The sequence below is a fragment of the Homalodisca vitripennis genome, chromosome 1, assembly GCF_021130785.1.
Source record: "Homalodisca vitripennis isolate AUS2020 chromosome 1, UT_GWSS_2.1, whole genome shotgun sequence".
NCBI classification, from domain to species: Eukaryota; Metazoa; Arthropoda; class Insecta; order Hemiptera; family Cicadellidae; genus Homalodisca; species Homalodisca vitripennis.
The window spans coordinates 13,320,060-13,342,762 of record NC_060207.1 but is presented as its reverse complement, the minus strand read 5'-3'; the positions used below and the strand labels follow the sequence as shown (position 1 = coordinate 13,342,762).

General features: G+C 33.2%; 1 protein-coding gene across 4 annotated transcripts in view; it reads right to left on the bottom strand.

Annotated features, from left to right (window-relative positions):
- Positions 1-237: 237 nt before the first annotated feature.
- LOC124357410 (pyruvate dehydrogenase phosphatase regulatory subunit, mitochondrial) overlaps positions 238-22,703 on the bottom strand; it is a 41,470-nt gene continuing 19,004 nt past the window's right edge. For all 4 annotated transcript variants that reach the window (XM_046809210.1, XM_046809190.1, XM_046809200.1 and 1 more), the window contains 9 exons: positions 21,245-21,437; positions 20,898-21,050; positions 15,615-15,778; positions 14,089-14,237; positions 13,777-13,984; positions 11,512-11,601; positions 9,694-9,873; positions 7,317-7,514; positions 238-6,363 (listed from right to left, as the gene is read on the bottom strand). In XM_046809210.1, the coding sequence (XP_046665166.1) occupies positions 6,124-6,363; positions 7,317-7,514; positions 9,694-9,873; positions 11,512-11,601; positions 13,777-13,984; positions 14,089-14,237; positions 15,615-15,778; positions 20,898-21,050; positions 21,245-21,437 (1,575 nt within the window). In that variant the 3' untranslated portion in view covers positions 238-6,123. The remainder of the gene's footprint in view (positions 6,364-7,316; positions 7,515-9,693; positions 9,874-11,511; positions 11,602-13,776; positions 13,985-14,088; positions 14,238-15,614; positions 15,779-20,897; positions 21,051-21,244; positions 21,438-22,703) is intronic.

The window sequence follows — 22,703 nt, the reverse complement described above, 5'->3', positions numbered from 1 at the left end:
TGAAGCACATCTAAAACAGATCTTTTAGTAGATTTTAATACAAAACACCAAAACACCAGGCCCCTCTCTAGGAACATTCATAATGGTTGGTAATGTCCTCAGAAAAAATTTGTCACAGCTGTTATTATAACATTTATTTTTTTTAACTTTTCCATAGATGCGTTTATGATGAATACTGTCTAAGAAATAGTACTATACCATGATTCACGTTTGGAGTAGAGGAAAATAAATCTCACATTCAAACTAAATCTCTTTATTATTAGTGATGACTTAGAATTAGCAAATCACAGTTAAAATACTTAAAACAATATACAAAACAAATCGTAACGTAGGTTATAGACATTATTCACAAAACAAACAGGCAGATCACTTTAATGGAGCTTTAAAATATAAATAATAAATTACGGTAATAATAAATATGTATACATAAATTTTGATAACGAATATAACTGCAGTAGATGATAACACTGTAATACTTCAATGACATTTTACGGGGATCAGCTAAATATAGAAAAATATATCGATAGCAACATTACACGAACAACTCCTCAAGTAAATTTACAAATATGTTTTTTTATAAATGTAGAAACAGACCATTTGTAACAAGATGAACACAAGTTAACACCGAATGATGCACTTCAGGCAACAAACTCACAACTAAACTAAGCTGCCTACACCGTATACTACTGAACTTGTACTTCTGCACTTACATTATTTCAGTTCAAACAGTTACTACGTCTAGAGAGGGTGTGACAAAAATCATGTTATAAAAGGGAAAATGAAAAAACTAGAGGAATTAAGAATTATTTATATATGAAATACGTCTTGTTATATGACACTATTCAGACGTTTAATATAAGATCCTGTAAGAACACTTTAAAGCCATAAAGGCTTTTACTCACATTTGATGAATTAAAGATTTTAATCGTGTTGAAGAATTTTGAATGATGTTTCATTTTAAAGTATGATTCATATGCACCTATGTTTGATTTTTGTGTTCTTTTGGTTGTTTTGTTCTTTTTTTATATTTTTTTCATAATTATTATGTTGTTAAAAATAATTTAACAATGAGATGGAAAACAATGTCAGAATATTTTTTGTTCGCTAATCTTTAATAGTAAAACAAAAACTAAAGATACATTATTAGGATCTACACAAATCACTCCTTTAAGATGAGACATCAACAGATTTTACAGCGAAACTGTGGGAAGAAAGAGTAAAAGTATTTTGTAGTTCAATACTATTATTATTCAACAGTATAAATATGACCCTTAGTACAGCAGGAAAAACAACCTCCATAACTGTAACTAATAATTCATTCAGAGACAATTCACTTAGAACTAAATCTAAACAAAAAGAGCTCACTTATATTTAAAGGGCATATTTTGGAACACATATTTTTATATTGGAAGCAATTGATTTCTAAGAAAATTCTATGACTAAATACTCTTTGTGTACTGGCTTATCTAATGCTACATCAACTGGGACACTAAAAATATGAACTGGCAAAATAAAACCAACCTTAGAAAAGTTCATCAGGTATGACTTAATGTTTAAAACTATATTTATTTATCAACTTTTTCACTTTTAATACATAATTAAGCTTTCTAAATATTAAATATGTGCTAGAAATTGAAAACGCTATCAGGCATTTTCTTAAGTAAGGAAGCTCATGAATCAAATAAGTGAACTACATCTAAATATTTTATATAACTATATATCTTGGAAGCTTTGCTGCTAAGAATATGACTGTATAAAACACTATTCTATTTTTTTACCATAAGGACTGCAAATACTTCTGACAAAAATCAATGTCTTACTTCTCAAAAACTCTGTAAATACAGGGTTTCAAAATGTTTTCTAGTTGTTTCTATAGAAAAATTCATTTTCAAAGATTTTAAAAATACACTACAAGTTTGAACATTTTATCCAGTTGATTTTTCTTTAATACTTTTGTCATCTTAACAATTCTTTTACTATCAGGTTCCTCTTATAAAATCTTATTTTATTCACACAGATATTTCTTGGGTGTTCTAATAGTTTCTCTTTGGCAGAAGAAACTAATTTCATGTAAAGCTTCATTTTCTTGCCCTGTTTTCAAGAACTGATTGCCTGATGACTTATGATATAATTGTTAAGTCGCAGAGTATGAATCAAATCTGATCTTCGACTAAACCAGACAAACAGTCCAATAGTCTTAAACACCGTCTTATTACCAGTTCCTCCAGTTGCCTGCTAATCCTGCCCCTTCAATATTAGTTACTGCCTCAATCGTACAAACACAGGGTACAGTAAAAACCGATGTGTCACTTAAATCTGGGTAACCTTATGGATGTCCAGGAGCACATCAACGACCGTAAATGTCAAGATATTGGAGTGCAAGGGTATCTCGATAGGTCTAGTCTACTGCTGGAGATAACTGTTGGAGTTGGTGAGGTTTCCTAAGTGTTAAGGGATGTTGCTAGTCTAGACATAAGGGTGTGGCACCCCTGGCTGCTTTGACTGGAGAGGCTGGTACAGAGCTGGCCACCCCTTCTTCCGAGGTAACAGGAAAAATGTAATGCCCGCAATCCATTCTCAAGGATCTCGACAGGAGACAGCCATTGCCGCCAACCTTACTCATCCAGAATACCCTGTCACTTTGGAAGCAACGCTAAAGTCCATTCAGGACTAAGAACAATTTCTCAGCTTTTTGTCTTAAGAGAACAATAAAACAGGTTGCTCCATGTAACAAGTATTACATTAACACTTCTTTGAACATACTGAGTTTAATTGCTGTGTGTCCCATACAAGTTCTGGCTTACATATTATACTATCTCTAATCTGTCTTATATAGGTATAGCTACTAGCTACTGTTCTCAAAGAAGTAAGTAATATAATTTATTATTACGGTGGCTGCTAAATTATGCATTGGAAAAATTATCTTGATTCAGTCTAGTTCTTTTTACATATATTGTCATATATCTTCACTCCTACACTTCCTCTGATAATAACAAGGTACGACACACCATGTATCACATATAACAGGCTTCTCTGAGGTCCCATGCAAAATTTCTAATCTATAGCTCATTCCATTCTTGAGATATCCTGCGGACAGGTATTGATACAGAAGAGAAATTTGTACACCACGCCCAACCGCAGACTAAAGAGTAATTGTATCAGTGATTGACTATCATTGAACCCATTCTTGTACTATGTAGAAATGTATGTCATGCAAAATTTCAAGTCTATAGGTCAATTTGTTTTACAGATATTGTGCAAACACACAGACAGACAACCAGCTTATTTATTCTGTTTGATACGATCCTCAAACAGCAAGTGGCCCATAAGGACGAGTAAAATAAGACAAAAAAGGAGATCAAACTCTCCTTTTTTATTAAAAAATAAAAAAAACAGCAGGGAGAGTAAAAAAGCACTTATATTCAATATCAACTAGTATGGATTACCTCTAAGCCACATATACTTGAGTAAAAATGCAAACAGTTTCATAAACATTACAAATAGCTGCTGATGATAACAGTCTTATTTACAAAATTAAATTATTTGCTATTAACATGTACGTTGCATTACTTGTATGCGTCATTTCGTAGGCAATACAAAAGTGACAAAATACCAACTGATTGCCAAGTCTAGAATTTGAATTCCTACAAAACTGCCACCTTGGTGTTACTTACTACTGGATGACACAGTGTTCATAAGGCATTTGTCCTTTCAGCCAGAATACAAGTGGAATGTGGTACACAAATTATCACCTGCCATTTCTTAAATTCACAAAAACAAACCTTACAAAAGTTCATCAGGTATGACTTGATATTTAAACCTAACCATCATGTGTGTTATCAACTATCATGTGATTTAAGAGAAAGCCACAAAAAATTTGAAAATAGGACCATAATATGCATTTAAAAATAATTGCCTATATTTATAAACTTGTTGCTTAACAGTAAATAGGTATTTTTAGGCAGTATATTGTCTGACAACTGAGGAAAGTACATTAAGATTTTTCATTAGGCTTCCTGTACAGAGCAATTTTTTTAAGCCATCTACAATAAGGCATGCTTCTATAGAATTAAGAAACCCGCCAATAGCATATGTAATTCATATTTTAAGGTATGTTAAGGGAAAAAATAACTTTATTACAACCATCACATGTTAATTGTAACAAAATGTACAGGGGACACCCTGCATAGTGGTTGTTTTGATAATTATTAAAGATAGAGTCCGTTAGAATAATGATTTCATGTATTTGACACCGTCAACCATTACAGATCACTAAGGACCACAGCAAGTTCGCCTTTATGGGATGACACACTTATGATTTGTGTCAGATTATTTGGATTAATGTGATTTTCTTTTCTATATGGTGTTGTTTATGTGCCAAGTCTTGCTCTAGTATACAACATGTGAAACATTATTAAATCCATGTTTCACTTGATCACCAACAAGAACGGTGAGTAGTCTAGCTACTTGGAGGTAACATTTCGTGGATATATTGGATATCTGGGATACTTCGTGTCCGCACTAAACCTTCGATAACATAGTATCCAGGTCATCTTTTGGAGGTGGGGGAATAGAATTTGGCTTTGGCAGCTAGAAATCTACCGAAATAGTCCATTCTGGAATCTCTATGCTTTGGACTCCACGTTACAATATATTGGTTAATTTACTTACTTAATAAGACTTACTAAAATCTTTAGATCTTGCTAGATAGTCACAGGATCATACATACGCTCATTTATACTCATCCTACAATCACATTCACCTTACGCTGAGTTCTCGGGTATTGACATCATTCTCAAGCTGATAACTGAGAAAATAAATTATCTTTTTTTTATACCAACAGCTGACTTTTATTACGAACATTACCCCACTCCACCTACCATAATTCTGTGCTCCTATTAAACTTTTATCGTTTTTGTTGCCTTTTTTATAATACGAAAAACTTTTTAATTAAAAAAAATGTGAATTGACAAAATTAATTTGTAACAACAATTTAAGAAACAGTTAGAGCTGTGAAAATGATCAGTCAATTTTACCATGATAATTAAATGTCATTAATGAGATGTGTATTATTATATAAGTCCTATTTACTCAAGAAGCTCATCCTTAAAAATCACAGAGAGTACATAACATAACTTTGAGTTATTGTTTGAACTCTTCCAAGTATCAGACCACAAATATGGCCTTTATCAAGCACTAAGTGTGTTACGGAATTAAAAAGAACAATATTTCTTTTCCGTTATTACAAGGGTTGGTAAAAAATAATATAATTTGCTTCTAAAAACATTTTAAATTACACTTTTATTACATGCATATTAATGAAACCGTATCTACTTATTTTCCCACATAACCTTCAAACAGTAACATTGTGAAGGTACTTTATCGTAAAAATAGTTTTGTTTCTGTACACAATCATGACAAAAACCTGCCTGCCTGTTCACTATCAATGGATCTCTTTGTACTTTACAACAAAAATTAGTTTGATCCTACCGAAACATACTATTCCGTACTTTAATGCCATTGTACTTACACATATTTCTCTGTAAAATGTATAAAACTGACATTTCATTATAACCTTTACCAGTTTTCCTATAAATAAAAGATGTATTTCACATTTTCGTGCAGTGACCTTCATATAAATATACGTAATGATGAAAATATAGCTGAATAACCTCAATGCAGAATTTGTACTGCTACCCTATTACTAGCTATACTTGCTCACAGGAAAATTCGGATTAGCAAAATTTTACAAATATGCAATAAAACTACCAACATATTTTGTAAAATATAAAAATTCCAGGTTTCTTTTCTTGATTCTTTGAGTACTCGAAGCGTTTTGAGGAAAACAGATATTATCAAGCAGCCCTTGAAATGTATATTCAGCTTGAACTTGAACTATCTCTAGAACTTAAAATAGCAGCATATCTTCTGTAATAATAGATCTGTTCCTACCCACGCAGTACTCGCAGTGACATTCTCACTAGACCATTATAATACTGTGATCATTCCTGACCATTGAATACCAACAGTTCTTCACTTGGATCAGTGAATGTGTCGAGTTGAAAAGGCGCTGTAAAAATAGGAACATTCGGTTAGGCTGGTCTGGACCTGTCGTCGGTGACACTACTTGGTGACGTTAGCCCTGAGTAGTGGCTCGGTGACCATCTTGTCACGGGTAGCGAAGTATCCCTCACGCTCCTGGTCCGGATACTTGGTGGGCAGGTTGGGCGAGTGTAACCCCACCTTGGCGGGGTATCGGATCCCTGCGATATCCACCTCGTACTGGCCCGACATCACGTAGTCGTTGGTCACCACCTGAGGGTTACCTTGGGCGTCTAGGTTCTGGACAAACCCCAAACATACCTGCAAGTCAACATTTCTCTCAATTTCTGAAAGTAGTAACAATGGAAAGCCATTAGCAAGGTACGATATTCAACCTTACACAGAAATTACTAATTACAAAATATACTATTTATAACATATGTACAAATTACATCCACTGACATGTTTGTAAAAAAATCAAGAACTTTACATTTGTATATTTTGTAAAATTAGTATAAAATTTGTGTTAAATGTTTGTCATATATGATCTATTTCACTGTTTATCTTCAAAAGCGCAGGTAAAAATTCAACTTATAGTTAAGAGCATTATATTTTTCAAGAAAAAGAAAGGAATCTTTCATTTAGAGGTTTGTGGTGATTCAATAAATGTTTTAAACAAAATGTATTCCATGATATAAGCTGGTTAATCCCTGAAAAACTAATTATTGAGGAAAAACACAAGGTACTAATTTACTCAGACAAACAAGTTGTGTACATGAAAATAATTAAAACTTGGATTTAGTTAAATAAGAATACATGTTTGATGGCCAAAAGCATTGACTTATATTTCAATAACCAGTTTTTATTTTAAACTACTAAAAGAAAACACGAAATTCATTTATTTAAAAATCCAAAATGTGAAAAATATTTTGCTTTTTATTCTTAAAAGAAAAAGTGCGATTACGTAAAATTTTTTACCAACAATATGCAAATAAAAAAAAGGATGACTATAAACAAGTCTTTGAAAATACAAGTAGTAACCTATTTATTTCAAGTGACTTTCAGTACGAGTTTTTTTCCGTCCCACCTTTCTGTACCTCCAGAAGTCTATTTCCTTTCACAAGAAAAGAAAAGAATGATTGGACAATTGTATATGTAAGCTTGGAAGTATATTCAAAAGTAGCTGAAGATTAAGTAGCTAAATTGATGAAATAAAACAGTTTTTGAGATACGATTTATCCAGTTACTTATTGAATGACAGATCAAGTAAATACCATTCTCTTGAGTGTGAACCCGTATCCGGTAGTGGTGGTGGCACCCACATATTGGTTATCTCGATAGATGGGCTCTCCACCCCACGCCCACAGTTCCAGGTCCGGGTCGTGGTCTTGCAACAGCAACTGAACGTACATGCGCCGCACCCCCTCCTCTCTCTGGCGCAGCAGCGCCTCCCGTCCGATGAATGGACCTTTCTGAAAATAAAATGTAGTGTCAAATAACATCCATATATCATTTAAACAAACGGCTCTTAGAATTGATGATTTGAAAATATTAGTTTCGATTACAAAATGTTATGTTAAACACATATCTGTGAACTGTATTGTTCCCTGTCAACGTGAAAATTTTGAGATTTTCCCGGTTCTAAAGGGAGATTCCCGGGTTTTCTGGTCGGGTGGCCTAGCTATTCCATCTCTTCTCTTAAAACTTGACATGTTGAAAAATACATTTTTAGTAATAAACGGCCACAATACATGATATTAAGGAAAATGCTTAAAACCAATTTACCTAGGAATAAATAAATTAACATCAGCAAAAGAAATATCAAAGCTCACAATATCTTGATGATTGAAACATTTGCTTACTTAAATTACTGAGTCATTGTTGTTAGATTTACGTAAAAAACAACTAAAGCTATTTTATGAATAATTTTCAGGATTTAAATTTTTCTTCTTTTTGCTTTAAAATAACTTCTAAAACTAAATGTTTCATATTATTGAAATAAGTTTATTTCGATAATAACCATAATAATACCTACCCATTTTATATGTGCAGCCATATTTATATAGCTAAGCAAAGTCACAAAAATGACATCACAAACCAATATTGAAGTGGTTTGGAGTCTCTACGAATCTGCTCCTTTGGCTATCAATTTATAACATTATAATGCCAATGAAATCCATTTATTTATATTCTTTAATCCATTATAATTTTAATAAAAATACATACTACATTTTTATTTTAGTACAGAATTTATGTTTTTACCAGAAGTAATGTTTCAACATTAGAAGGGTCATTAAGCTATGGCCCAGCAACCAGATATACTAAGAGACCTACATTTAATAATAATAGTTGTAATAATAATAATTAGTTGTAATAATCTAATAATACTGACAACTAACCAAGTTGACTTTCACTTCTCAATATTAGTAGACGTCCAACAACTTTCATTATCCATTTTAAATACACCAGCCAGTTACTTGAGTCATGCTCTATTGAATTACAGAAATCTCTTGGAACTACAGTATTTTAACCCTTTGAGTGCCGGAGCGTCGCTGTCAGCGATCCTGCATTATATGCAAGAAATGTCAGAATCGCTGTTAGCGACTTCTGCAGTAACGCTTATATTTTATATAGTATTTATCTAAATTGGCTCAATGACTATACATACGCATTCCAAAGGCTTCAACGTAACTTTTGATGTAGGTTTTGTTGCATTCTGGTTAGATTCTGATTTTTACGGCGGTTGTAAAGTGAGCGCATCAGTCGCGTTTAGAATCAACCGCTACATGGACGAGCCGTCACATGTTTTGTTTGCACTGCTGTTTATTTCACAAATGATATTGAAAGTTTTTAAGTGTAAATGGGTTTGTAGTGTTAGTATCTTCAAATTATTTTGTTTGTGTATGTTGTTCTAGTCTGTGTGTAAGTAGAACAATGACAGCCGTGAGTTACGGCGATCGTAACCAGCTAGTACTTTACTAAATACGTTTGTATAGTTTTTATGTTTTTTGTGTTTGTTCAGTGATATTTATAAACAATGAGTCGTAAAAACATTGCTGACGATGAAGACCTAGTATTGCAGGCATTAGATTTAAGCATTAGCAGTGTAGACAATATACAGAGTGTTAGGTTGGGTTAGAAAATTTCTAGTTTTGTAGTGGTTCATATTTTCATATTTATTTTCCAAACTTTATTTATAAGTAAAAAAAAATATTATATGTCTTTTTGTAAAGAATTAAATGGAGTATAAGACAGAATAACTAAAAGTGAAAAAATAAAATATTTCAATAACACTTAAGTTGTGCCAAAAAAAAAAAAAATGTTTTTGCTCATACAGTTTTTGTTAATGATTTTTTTAATTTGTATAAAAACATTTAAACAAGTGATCAATGTATTATATGTATAAATAAAATATATATTTATCTAAAAACAAAAACCCAAGACATTATACCAATAAATAAATTTGTTATGAATTTTTAACCAGACCCTTGCAGAATCAGGAATTTTCGCCCGGCATTTTATGCATACCATATAGCAAAACGCTGTGGCACTCAAAGGGTTAAAGAGTTTGAGAACATAACATTACATCACGAATTGCTGTTCTTAATTTATGATGTCATCTACAAGAAACGCTTTGATTACGTCTCTTACATCGAACTTGACACGCCACGTCCGACCACACTCGAGTGGGGTAGTGGTGGTGTCAAGGTCCTGGCCCCAGAATGCGTAGAACTTCTCGATGCGCAGTGCTCGCGTGGCGTAGTGTCCAGCGTGGCGGATGTTGTACTTCGCACCCACCTCCAACAGTTTATTGTACACGTGAAGTGCAAACTGAAACATCACAACATATTAACTACTAATTAATTTATTACACAATTTCTGTAGTGAATAAAAGTACTATTTTATGAAATTTAATTTTTAATTTCTATCTAATTTAATTTAACAGAAACTAAAATAAACACACCACTGCAGATATCTTATACAAAGTTTACAAAAAAATAACTGTATAATATTTTAAAAGTAAATTGATACTGTAAAATATAATACTTCAAATAATTTATTTTTTTACTATTCAAAATTTATATTTTATTGCCAAGAAATGTATTTAAAAGGGTTAAAATTCTGTATACTTTATAAAATCGTAATAACAAAATATATATATTCAATTTTTTTCATCTCTTGAGTAAGTCTAGCTGAGTTGTCTGCTATATGTAAGGGATGATATTGTACTTTGTAGTAGATGTGTAAAATATTTAAATTTGTGAATTAAATGCAAATAGTAATTTTATCAGATTCAAGACGGATATTTTTATTCAGTAGTTTTGGGCTCATAAAGTGCAGCGGAATATATATAGATGTGAAACTAATTTAAAATGTGAAGTCCAGCAAACAAAGGAAATGACCCCAACTGGTATTTAAAAAATTAGTTATTTATTAGATTCTCATTTATCTAGATTCTAAATTAGAATCTAAAAGGTTATTAGATTTTTTTTAATGCTTTTGGTTGACCCAACGACTCGGATAAATGGAATTCTACTGGCTTTGATTAAAACACTGCATTATAATAAACAATGTACAGTTAGTCAATTTGGTAAATGAAAACTAAACATAAATGAATAAATGCTATACATTTTGTGCTTGGTTATGGTTGTATTAAGTGTAATTTGTAAATTTAATTATCTAAGAAGATATAATTTTATGTCAGCAGGCTTTAATAGCTTACAAGTAACATTCATTGTGGTTTAAGACTACTGAAAAAAACCAAATTATTTTATAATAAAATAATGTATTTAGGATTTGTTTAAGGTTATCTAGCTATCATTACGGTTAGTTGATTATAATGTTACATATTTTTCCAAAAATCTGTACTAAATTAAATATATGCAGTTTAAAATAATTTATTTTAAATTGTAATTTTGTAAATTTATATAAATTTACATGGATTATTTAACAAAATCAAGATAAAACAGATTATAAATCTCTCATAAAACTAATTTCACGGGTTAAAATGGGCTAAAAAATATCATAGACTGTTTTTATTAGCATAAAGACACCTCAAAAATTAAAACTATAATTTTTATTCTTCAAAATCTTCTAATTAGACTGTTTTAATAACTGGATTCTTCCATGAAGATAAAGTTAATAAATATTTAGATTGACATAAAGGCATTTTGATAAGAAATGTTTTGGCTTACACTGATTGCTTCTTGCTAATTAACAAGTAAAAATTATCATTTGTCTTTAACAAATAAACAACTTTGTTTTACAGTTTGAATACAGTTAAAATTATAACTTCATTACCATTTTTGAGCCTGTTCACATAAAAATGTGTAATTAAACGCTTTATATGCATACATTAACATAGTTTGTTCAAAAGCTGCTAATGTGGTAAATGTTAAACGTAAATTACTTCATTAACTACTCATTTAATATCTAACATGCAGTATGGCCTGTACTGATACCACATACCTCATTCGGGATGTACATGACGTATCCCAGCTCGCCAGTGTGTGTGAGATTCATAGTTCTGATTCCGTTAGCGAGGCCCACGTCCAGTTCCTGGCAAACAGTGCAATCTTGTGTTTAATGAATTCTCAGTTATGTAATTAAATTCTTTTATTTCTATTCACCTACTACTTTCCAAAAAAGTACTCTCAAATATAATTCTTCAGATTTGGAAATCCAACATGTTGAAAACTAAATGTCCTTTAAGAAAATGTCTAATAAATGATTGGTATATTTGTGTCCAGGTTTTCTTAAATAAATTTAGTTTTTTACCAATCCAATCTACAACGGTATGATAAGCTATGCTGTATCAACAAAACCAGTACGTGAATGACATGGTGTAGGTGTTATTCGTTGTTGACATACTTCACTTCCATCTTTTCATCACAAATTTTCCCATCCACACAGAGGCTGAATTTCCGGTCCAGTTGTTGACAATATACCACAAGATTACAATACTATACTTTTGTAACCTAAACCATTTTTCAATTATCAGTATACACTTAAAGTAAAGTAAAAGATGTTTACTTTTTACCAGGCGAAGTTAGGGCTAACAAGTCCTCTCTAACACTTAACCTGGATACAACCGGCTTGAGTACTTATAGTACTTTAGCAGTATAACCTTGATTTTTGTGTGTGTACATTTTGAAATTTTATGAATACAGAATAGAGGAATGAAGTTACATACTGTGTGCACATGACCAAAACTATAATAATAATAAGTAATAATCAAATCAAATAAAATCATTTATTGTCAGGACACTACAATAGTGTATAACAACGTCAACAAGTTATAACATGTGAAACTAGTTAAAGAAGCATACTATTACTAGCATTGTAAAATTCATTTACACTATATATACACTTCTTAAGCAACATGTTTTTTATGGAGGTTTCAAACCTAGGCCTAGATAATATTTTTATATGTTCAGATAAAGCATTGTACAATTTGATTCCCAGATACCTAAAGCTACTTTGCGTGCTTGTGTATTTACACTTCATCAGCAACAGATCATTCCTATTTCTCATAAAATAGTTATGGTTATCACTAAGGCTAACAAGGTCATTCAAGTTATCTTTAACATACATCAAAACACTTAATACATAAACGGATGGCAGGGTTAAAATATTAAACTTTGCAAACCAAGCTTTACAGTGATCTCTGTTAGATATACCGGCAATCAATCTAACAGCCCTTTTTTGCAGAATAAAAAGTTTTGTTGCATACTGTGTATTGCCCCATAAGGTGATTCCATAATTAATAAAGCTATGAACATACGCATAGTATACAAACAATAAATAATCAGTTGAAATTGTGCCCTTTAATGCCCTAATTAAGAAAACACCTTTAGCAGCTCGAGAGGCTATATAGTTAATATGATCATGCCACTTGAGATTCGACTGAACATATATTCCAAGAAACTTAATACTATTTACACTACTTTTACTGTACAAATTAAGAGGTAGGTCCTGAACTTTTCCAATATTTATGCAAAGTTTATTTGCAGAACACCAATCCAAGACAGTAGAATTCTTATCGCATCTAAGCATCTAAGTAGGTGGAACACTATCATCAAAATGACAAGTGCTTTAACCCATTGCGCTCGAAAGGCCAGTAGCACTAGATACAAGGCTGCAGACAGTTCGCATTAGTTTTGCCGTAGTTTGTCTTCGCAACTCGTATGACCAGTACAGATGCCCGCAGTATTTTCATTGACAGCTTGGTGGTCATATTTGTTGTTTGCCTCCCCAGATCTGAATTATATCTCAATTTCCTCTGTTATTTGCATAGTAATTTAAATACTTAAAGAAGAAATGAAAAATAATTTAAAATTTATTTTTAATAAATCTTTATATTACAAAGAAAAACATACAATTGGGAAATTGAACTCTTATATGTATATTGTTAATAAAGATTTGTAATAAAATGTTATAAAGTCGACATTTGCAGTTTATACATTTTATACTCAGACATGAACTATCTAAAATTTTTCTCAGTCTTACATATTTTACGGAATAAAACTTTTAAAAATACATACCTATGTGTAGTCAAAAATAGTTAGCACACGTCTTCTAGTAAAATTTTCTAGCTGGTAGAGCTGGCCATACGAGCTCCAAGGACAAATTATAAATACTGCCTTCGAGTGCATACAGTTAAATATGAACTGAAATTTTCAAGAACATTTTGCTAGTAAAATAAATTAATGTTTTGCATAAAATGTTGTTTACCTTGAAGGTGAAGAAAGGGAATGACTTAGGTGAAAGGTCAGTGTCCGTGAGTTCGGAGAGTAAAGTGCGAGTGAAGGGTCCAATGATTGCTATGGCAGTGAACATGGACGTGACATCGGACACGGACACTGAGCTGTCGGAGGGCAAGTGGCGTTGGATCCAGGTTTTACACCTTGTCTGTTGGATAGTTGGAGCTATCATCATGTAGCTGAAATCAACACACAATAATATAACAAAAGAGACAAAATGTAATACATTTTATGGTACATAAATAAGTGTCGATTACTTTAATAAAATGATTTGAGTGCTTACTGGTTTTCTGCAAGTCTTGTCAAGCTGCAGTCATTTTCATACCCTCCCCTCTCATTCTGAAGACCTGTGTGAATGATACCTCCGACTGGAATGTCAACATCGTTGGAGCAGAGGTACTGAAGTAGATCCACCACTTCTTGCCCTTTCGACTGAAACAAATATATCAGTTTAATGTACTGTAATATAAGACATTAGTTAGTCTCAGGCAAGGAATAATACACAATCTAATTGGTTGTGCAAACAAAACAAAAGAGATTAACTGATCGTAATGAACATTAACTGATCGTAATGAACCTCTACTATAATTTTGGTATCGTACATAAAACAATTCTGTCACAGATTTATAAAAATTCAAAATATCTTTATTTCATCTTTATATACAAAACATTGCACAGTAATAGACTCAAACAAATGGATTAGGAGTACACATCACCATGTATCGCATAACAGTTTTTACTAGGTTTCGAGGCTATCGACAATGACATCCTGGTGGAATATGGTTTGTCTCACTGTCTGAAAAGTTAACTACTGCTAAAATCTACTATTCCTGTAATCACAAAAAAATAACTGCTTTTCTCCTGGAACCTTTTTGAAGGCATTGCATGTATCTATGATGGGAAAATGAAGGACATCCTCTGAAGGAACATTGATCTTGCCAATGTAGAAATAAAGTTTCTAACCAACTTAAAAGTCTATAACTGTATGTGTTCTCGATATACCCCCCTCAGTAAAAGATTCAGTAAAAATTCAGCAAAACCCACAAAGGCCAATCTTGCCAATTTAGAATAAAATTTCCGCCAAGCCTATAGCTCAGTTAGATAGAGATATCCCTCTAAGTAATATGATTCACTAAGACTCAGCCAAATCCTATAAATGGATATGCACCATCATTAAACTCGATCTTACCAATGTAGACGTGAATGTTCATGCAAAATGTTAAGTCTACAGCTTCTAGAAAATTTATTTACAGTATAATTATTTCTTGAACCTTGCAAACCTTTGTAACATGAGAACTAGCTACCAGTAGAACTATGACTACATTATTATACTAGTTTTACACAAGAAACTGAGAGGGTTTTATGTCAACATGATACTATTAGCAGCTACAACACATGATAAAATTTTCACTACCAAGCTTTCTTGCTGCTCACAGGTTTATTAGTAAGACTATATTATTTAATAAAATCTACACATAGTACTGAGATACTATAATTTAAATTATGATCCCTTTAAAAAAGTACTTATTACCTATATTTTATAATTTACTTACTTTGTAGATGTGCTTTTCAAAGATAGTCTTTAAATATCAGGCATAAATCTAATGTATACTGGTAGTGCTCATCTTAAAATTAACAAAACAGTAAAGAAAATATAATTAAATTTAAAACTGAAAAGCTAAAATGAAATTGTAACAAACTCTATACAATTTCTCAAGTTAGCTAAACCCTAAATTTCACAAACATAACAAAGTAAAAATTAAGACAACGTGTTAACAAATTTAATTTTGACTTCTTGGCGTAACTTACTGTGAGGTCTATTTTTGTAAAGGAAGAGTAGTCACAAAGGCCCACAGTCTCTCTGCAAGCTTCGTACTCTCTGGCCACAAAGTCAAACCAGTCTGGTTTTGCAAACGTAAATGTTTCAGCAATTCGGTAAGGCCGACCATCATCCTTGTATGTTCCTTCTTCCACTGAAATTAAATGATTGAATTTTATATAACAACAAATATAACACACTTTTATCACACAATTCTACAGCAAGCATAATTTAATTTTGATATGATCTATAAGTTGTTCTTATGTCCAAGCAATTCATAATGATACTATATAATTTTTATAAGAATATTTTATAATTTAAGTGCTTCTTGACAGAATTACTTCCTAATGAAGCTGTAAGTAAATGTCAAATAAAAATAAAATTTTCAAAATATGAAATGTACAGAAAAAAAGTTAGTAACATATTTAATGAAACCTAGAAAATGTTGAGCTTTAACTCAGAGATTAGGTTTAGGATACTGAGTTCCATAGATATTAGTATAATACAATACTGATTGTCCTATCTAAACACTTAAAATCAGTTTGCATGTTTACTAATTCAATTCAACATTGGTTTGATAATCTGTTTATAATATTGGTTATAACTTATTTGGAATATAGATTTTCACAAAAGAAAAAAAACATTCTCTAAAATGTAATTTTTAAATTTGAGATGAGTTGGTACATATAACACAGTTTTATACCATCATCAAAGTTTTCTTTCTCAAACAGAGTCAAATTGTTGCTATTACAATTATCTTTAAATATTTTGGCCTTGTCAAGGGGACCTATCTTCAGTCAATTACTGTTAGGTAAAAATTTTTCAAGATTTGAACTGTGATAGCAGTCTATCAAGACAGTTTGAACTGGAAAACCTCGATGACCGCCATGATACTGGTCACATAAGCCTAAAAAGGCCTAAGGAAGCCAAAACAGTTTTAAATCTTAACTCCATGTTACAAGCTAAGTATGAAATAAATGTGCAGCCGGCAGCTAATCAGTGTGCCCTCTTAAAATAAAACTTAAAAGACAAATTAAATATATGGGGATTCGATTTTTTATACCTCAGCTCTTATTCAATTGTAATTCCTAAACCACAATTTAAAAAATAAATATGATGGCCTTTTTTCTACCTCCGATCTCATGATATGACAGCCAGACACGTGGCAGATCCATGGTAGTGGATCATGCATCTTCCACACTACAGCATTTGTCACTGCCGAGTTCAAGTAGCTAGTTTGCGTGAAGTCGCATAAATATGGCTGCCTCTATTGATTCTCCTGCTAAATATGAACTGATGAGTGATATTCATTTCTTGCAAGCAGGAAGGAAATCTACTAGAATGTTTAAAAAGAAAACATTATGAGTGATGATGTTGTATGTGAATTGTGTAGAAAATTGTGTAGATGGCCGAACTGACCTGCACAATGAAGGAGGTCAAGGGCACAAGTCTGTCACTACAGAGAGCCTTGTTGAAAAAAATTGAAAAAGTGCTAAGAGAAAACCGTAGATTCGCCAATAAGTGCTTTGTCTTTGGAATTTTCAGAAGCGTTGACTGACACCCACAAAAATCGCCAAATGGCTGTAGCGACATTCCTTGAAGTGACCCTTAAATTTGACATTCGGTCAACTTTAAATTTTTGATGCGATTCACGCACAACACCACTTGTCTGGCTGTCAAGGCGTGAGATTAGAGGTTGAAAAAAACAGCTCTTGTATTTGTAGAGATAAATTAGTTGTTTTAAAATTGTTACTTACATTTTTAAATTACAAAAGAATTTAGTAAGTGCCAGAGACAATGTTTGATAAAAATCATATGTGGCCTTTATAATTCGAAATAAAATGTAATAATAAGAACTAATCGAATTCAGTGAGAAAGTCTGAGATCACTTGGAAGTATTGTAATAAATGTGTGATAAAATAGTTTAGTATAACAGAGTATATAAGATATTCATAAATCTAAATCGTCAATGTATTATTTACTGTATAATGAAAGAGCTTCAATTAAGTATCAATTGATCAATAAATTGTCTGCCCATCGATAAAATTACTGTGATAGCTAACTTGGCAGACAGCCTAATATCCATATGGTATGGAATTGTAAATAACTTAATGACAAAATGTCAAACTAAGATAAACTTTGTATGAGTACAGGGTGACTTAATTGGGAATTGAAGTAATAGCTCTTCATTAATGGTACTAAATAGTAATTTCTCACACATGGAAAGACATTACACCAGTGAGCAGGAAACCAGTCATATACCTCTTTCTTTACATGTTTAACACCCACTTATTAACAAGCACTTATCACACTTAGCACTGACCACGCATCTGTTACTGTCTTAACAAATGTACATAATTTAAACAAGTACTAAGCATGGGAAATATCCATATAAGAAGTTCCACATACTTTAATTCACTCATTACAGCAACTGAGGTAACTTGACTTTGTGTTGCTGGCCATGTGACAGCCCATCCCTACTCACAGAGAGAAAGAGCCCATCCACAGTGAGCTCATTTTAATAAATTTCTTATTCATGTATGCAATTCCAAAGATGTGTTAATTGCCTGGGTACCACAGACACAAATCAGGAAGACTCAAAAATCGGAAGACATATGAGCAAGTACTTTTTGCGATTCAATGTTTATTGAAATTAAATAAGGCTATTGCATTTATACAATTTAATGTAAATAAAAGTCGTTTGACAGGTATTTAGTTTTCCGATCATATGTTAGTTTACTTATTTAAACGCATATGTGACAGATACGGCCAAATACAAAATAATTGAATCGGAAAAAGTATGCACTCTGTGGTGTAATGGTAGCACATTCACCCGGCAAGTGAGAGATCCAGGTTCGACTCCCGGTGGAGCAAGTACTTTTTGCGATTCAATGTTTATTGAAATTATATATATATATATATATATATATATAAATACATATAGTAGTGTAGGTGTAGTGTTCTTATATATATATATATATATATATATATATAGAGAGAGAGAGAGAGAGAGAGAGCAAGTTTTAAAATCAAATCAGTAACTTGAAATATTGATAAAAATTTTTTTAATCAGAATTTAAAATGGTTTGAATAGTCTTATCCCTAGTTACAATGAGATAAAAAGCAGTATTAAACCATTGAATAAGTATTTAAGACAAAAATACAATACTTTAGTTTAACCCATTGCGGATCACTGACGAGCTGTGCTTGTCATGCTGCGGCCAGGACAATGACGAGCTCAGGTCGCAAAAGCGGTCTGCTTTTAAGTTTCCCTCCAAATAGTTCTATTAATGTCTCATAGATTGTCTGAACTTGATTGTTTTATATTTATTAGATATATTTATTAAAATAGTTCATAAACAATATATTGTATTTAATTATTTTGTTTTTACGAATATACAGGGTGCGGTAGCATAACTTCCTTTTTTAAAATGCACGCCATTCAGTTAGTTGATGTCATAGCGGAGCGCTAGTGGTCTCATTCAAGAGGGGGTACTGTAAAGTTTTGTCCCGCCACGGTTCAGTCGCCATCCTGCGTTGGAATAGTGAGGAGCGTGCCTTTGCCGTTGAGGCCTACTTTTCAAGCGGATGTTCGGTTATTGCAACACAGCGTGCATTTCGGAATCGCTTTAATTTAGCCCCGTTGGCTCCCGTCCCAGACCGCAAATCAATTGTTACATGGGTCAATACATTCAGATAAACTGCAAGTGCGACAAAACGAAGAACTGGAATCCCTCGGGCCGTTAGATCACCTGAGAACATCGATGAAGCAGTGAGAGCGTCAATGTTGCGATCACCACGGCGTTCTGCGCGCAAACACGCATCTGCCCTTGGACTATCCGATCGTTCTGTGAGAAAAATTCTTCGTGATGATCTTCATTTTCATCCCTATAAGATGGCGATAGTGCAGGAACTTTCAGAACGTGAATTCAATTCTCGGATGAACGCGTGTGAGCTTCTTCTTGATGTCGTTCCCGAGGGTGCTATTGTTTTTTTTAGCGATGAAGCCCATTTTCATTTGTGTGGGTCGGTTAACAAACAAAACATGCGCTACTGGGCTGACATCAATCCTCAAGAATTGCATCAAAGGCCTTTGCATTCACCGAAAGTCACAGTGTGGTGTGCAATTTCCTCAGCTGGAATTATTGGTCCCTTGTTTTTTGAGGAAAATGAGGTTACAGTGACAGTGACTTCGGACCGGTATGTAAACATGGTACAGAATTTTTTTTTCCAAACGGCTAGAAGATTTGGATTTGGGGGACACTTGGTTCCAACAAGACGGTGCAACAGCACACACTTCGAGAGCATCGATGGCTGTTTTGAGGGAAAACTTTCCAGAGCGCCTTATCTCAATTAGAGGCGATTTGGAATGGCCGGCACGCTCTCCCGATCTGTCACCTTGTGAATCTTTTCTATGGGGTTTTTTTGAAATCCCGTGTCTATGTGAACCGTCCAAGAACCCTACAAGATTTGAAGACCAACATCCGAAAAGAAATTGCCAGCATAACACCTGCTACGCTAACAACAGTCATGACAAACGCCAGAAATCGGCTTACGCAATGTATGGAGAATGGGGGACGTCACCTAACAGATTTGATCTTCAAAACAATGTAAATAAAAACTTTAGACATGTACCTACATTATAAAAACTAAATAAATATTTTCTGATGCATACAATAGTTTTTATTGAGTTTTGAAAAAAGGAAGTTATGCTGCCGCACCCTGTAGATGGAGATATTTTTATAAACCGGAATCCAGTTCAACGTAGATATGAAATGAGTATACAATAGAGAGCAATACGATGTGGCGCACCATTGATGTTCGTTCGGCAGCTGACCATAAGTTAATTCGTGCACGCTGGTACCCGCGCGCCGAAACAATACAATCCGTAATGGGTTAAGCTTTCTAAAACAAAATCCATAAAAGATAGTTTTTAATTTTTACTGCCTTTACAGTAAAATCTTTACGTATTCCACACTTCCATAAATATTACTGATACCAGAACTGCACTCGTAATCACTGTCTAATAAAAAAGCAACAACAGAATCCCACAGGTTCTTTACACATATTACAATCAATTTCACAACTAAACAAAACAAACAACACACCCAACCTTGCATTAAGCAGCTGACAAACGAAAATAATGACAACACATTCCAACAAACAGGCGGCCAATTCAGTGCTGCCAGTAACTAAATGAAATAAAATTTTGGCATCAACAATTAGTTAGAACTGACCCACCCCAACCAAGTATGTGTAATCTCTGAGCTCACCATGATCAGGGTCGAAGTAGGCCGGTCTCTCATAACCCATAACCTGCCCAAAGACAGCTCCTGCCTCTCTCAGTCTAGGGTATATGGGAGACATCCTCAGATTTCTACCTGTGCGGAACTCTCTGAACGGATATGGCAGAGCGTAGTGAAGACCTGTACTACCGACAAATCAATTGTATTTGCATGTAAACACTTGTTATAGGTTAATGTGAATGCTAGAAATAGTCACATTTTCTAAATATTGTTTGCAGATTTAAAAATACTAAAAAAGTAAAGAAAGTTCTCGTACAATATGACTGACCAACTCAACTATGACTCTCTCCACAAGTGTTTAAACACTGATCTACCTGGAGCCTCCCTGCTGCGATCTCTAAGAAACTTGCGGTTGTTGTGCAATCCCAGAAAGCGGCAGATGTCCAGCTCGTACATGTCGTATGGGAAGAGGCCGTTGATGATTCGCTCAGCTGTGGCTCTCCCTACACCTCCGGCTGCCGATATTCCGACAGTCTTCATTCCTGCCACCACGTGATAGTTCCGCAGCTACAAGTAGAGAGATATATAACAATGCACTAATCGTTTAAAAATGTACTACTACTATAACTGTACATTGTGTATCAAAACATCACTAAGTGTTACTGTAACTAACAATTATAAAACATAGGTAAAAATGTGACACACAGTAATCAATTCACTTTGAAAAACCACAGAATAAACCATTTCTTCTCTCATTAAACTTTGTTGGGGTACGTGCATTTCCACCGATTGCAAAACAACAAACAGTATAGATTAAGTTTATTCAAAAGTTACAGGTTTTGGCTGCTAAATTTCCCTGAGTGTTTTCTTACTTCTCACAGAACATTCATATTACACAAATACTAAATACAACAATGTAAACTAAGCGTAGTAATTTTTACATAAGTTTCCACACAAGATATTTAGGACAATGTGGAGGTATTTTTCATTATCCTTTATAAAATAAATTCAAGGTCTAAAAATGAATGAGTATCACTTCAAATTTAATTCACCACCATGAAAAATAGTTTAACATTTTTATATTGTTATTCAAACAATCACTAAACGAGCAGGTGATGTAGCCAACTCCTACCTTGTATTTAACAGGAATACGTATTTTCTGTCAGTTGTATTTAACCCTTTGAGTGCTGGAGCATCGCTGTCAGCGATCCCGCATTATATGCAAGAAATGCCAGAATCGCTGTTAGCGACTTCTGCAGTAACGCTTATATTTTATATAATATTTATTTAAATTGGCTCAATGACTACATACGCATTCCAAAGGCTTCAACGTAACTTTTGATGTAGGTTTTGTTGCATTCTGGTTAGATTCTGATTTTTACGGCGGTTGTAAAGTGAGCGCGTCAGTCGAGTTTAGAATCGACCGCTACGCGGACGAGCCATCATGTGTTTTGTTTGCACTGCTGTTTATTTCACAAATGATATTGAAAGATTTTAAGTGTAAATGGGTTTTTAGTGTTAGTATCTTCCAATTATTTCGTTTGTGTATGTTGTTCTAGTCTGTGTGTAAGTAGAACAATGACTTGGCCGCGAGTTATGGCGATCGTAACCAGCTAGTACTTTACTAAATACGTTTGTATAGTTTTTATGTTTTTTTGTGTTTGTTCAGTGATATTTATAAACAATGAGTCGTAAAAACATTGCTGACTATGAAGACCTAGTATTGCAGACATTAGATTTAAGCATTAGCAGTGTAGACAATATACAGAGTGTTAGGTTAGGTTAGAAAATTTCTAGTTTTGTAGTGGTTCATATTTCATATTTATTTTCCAA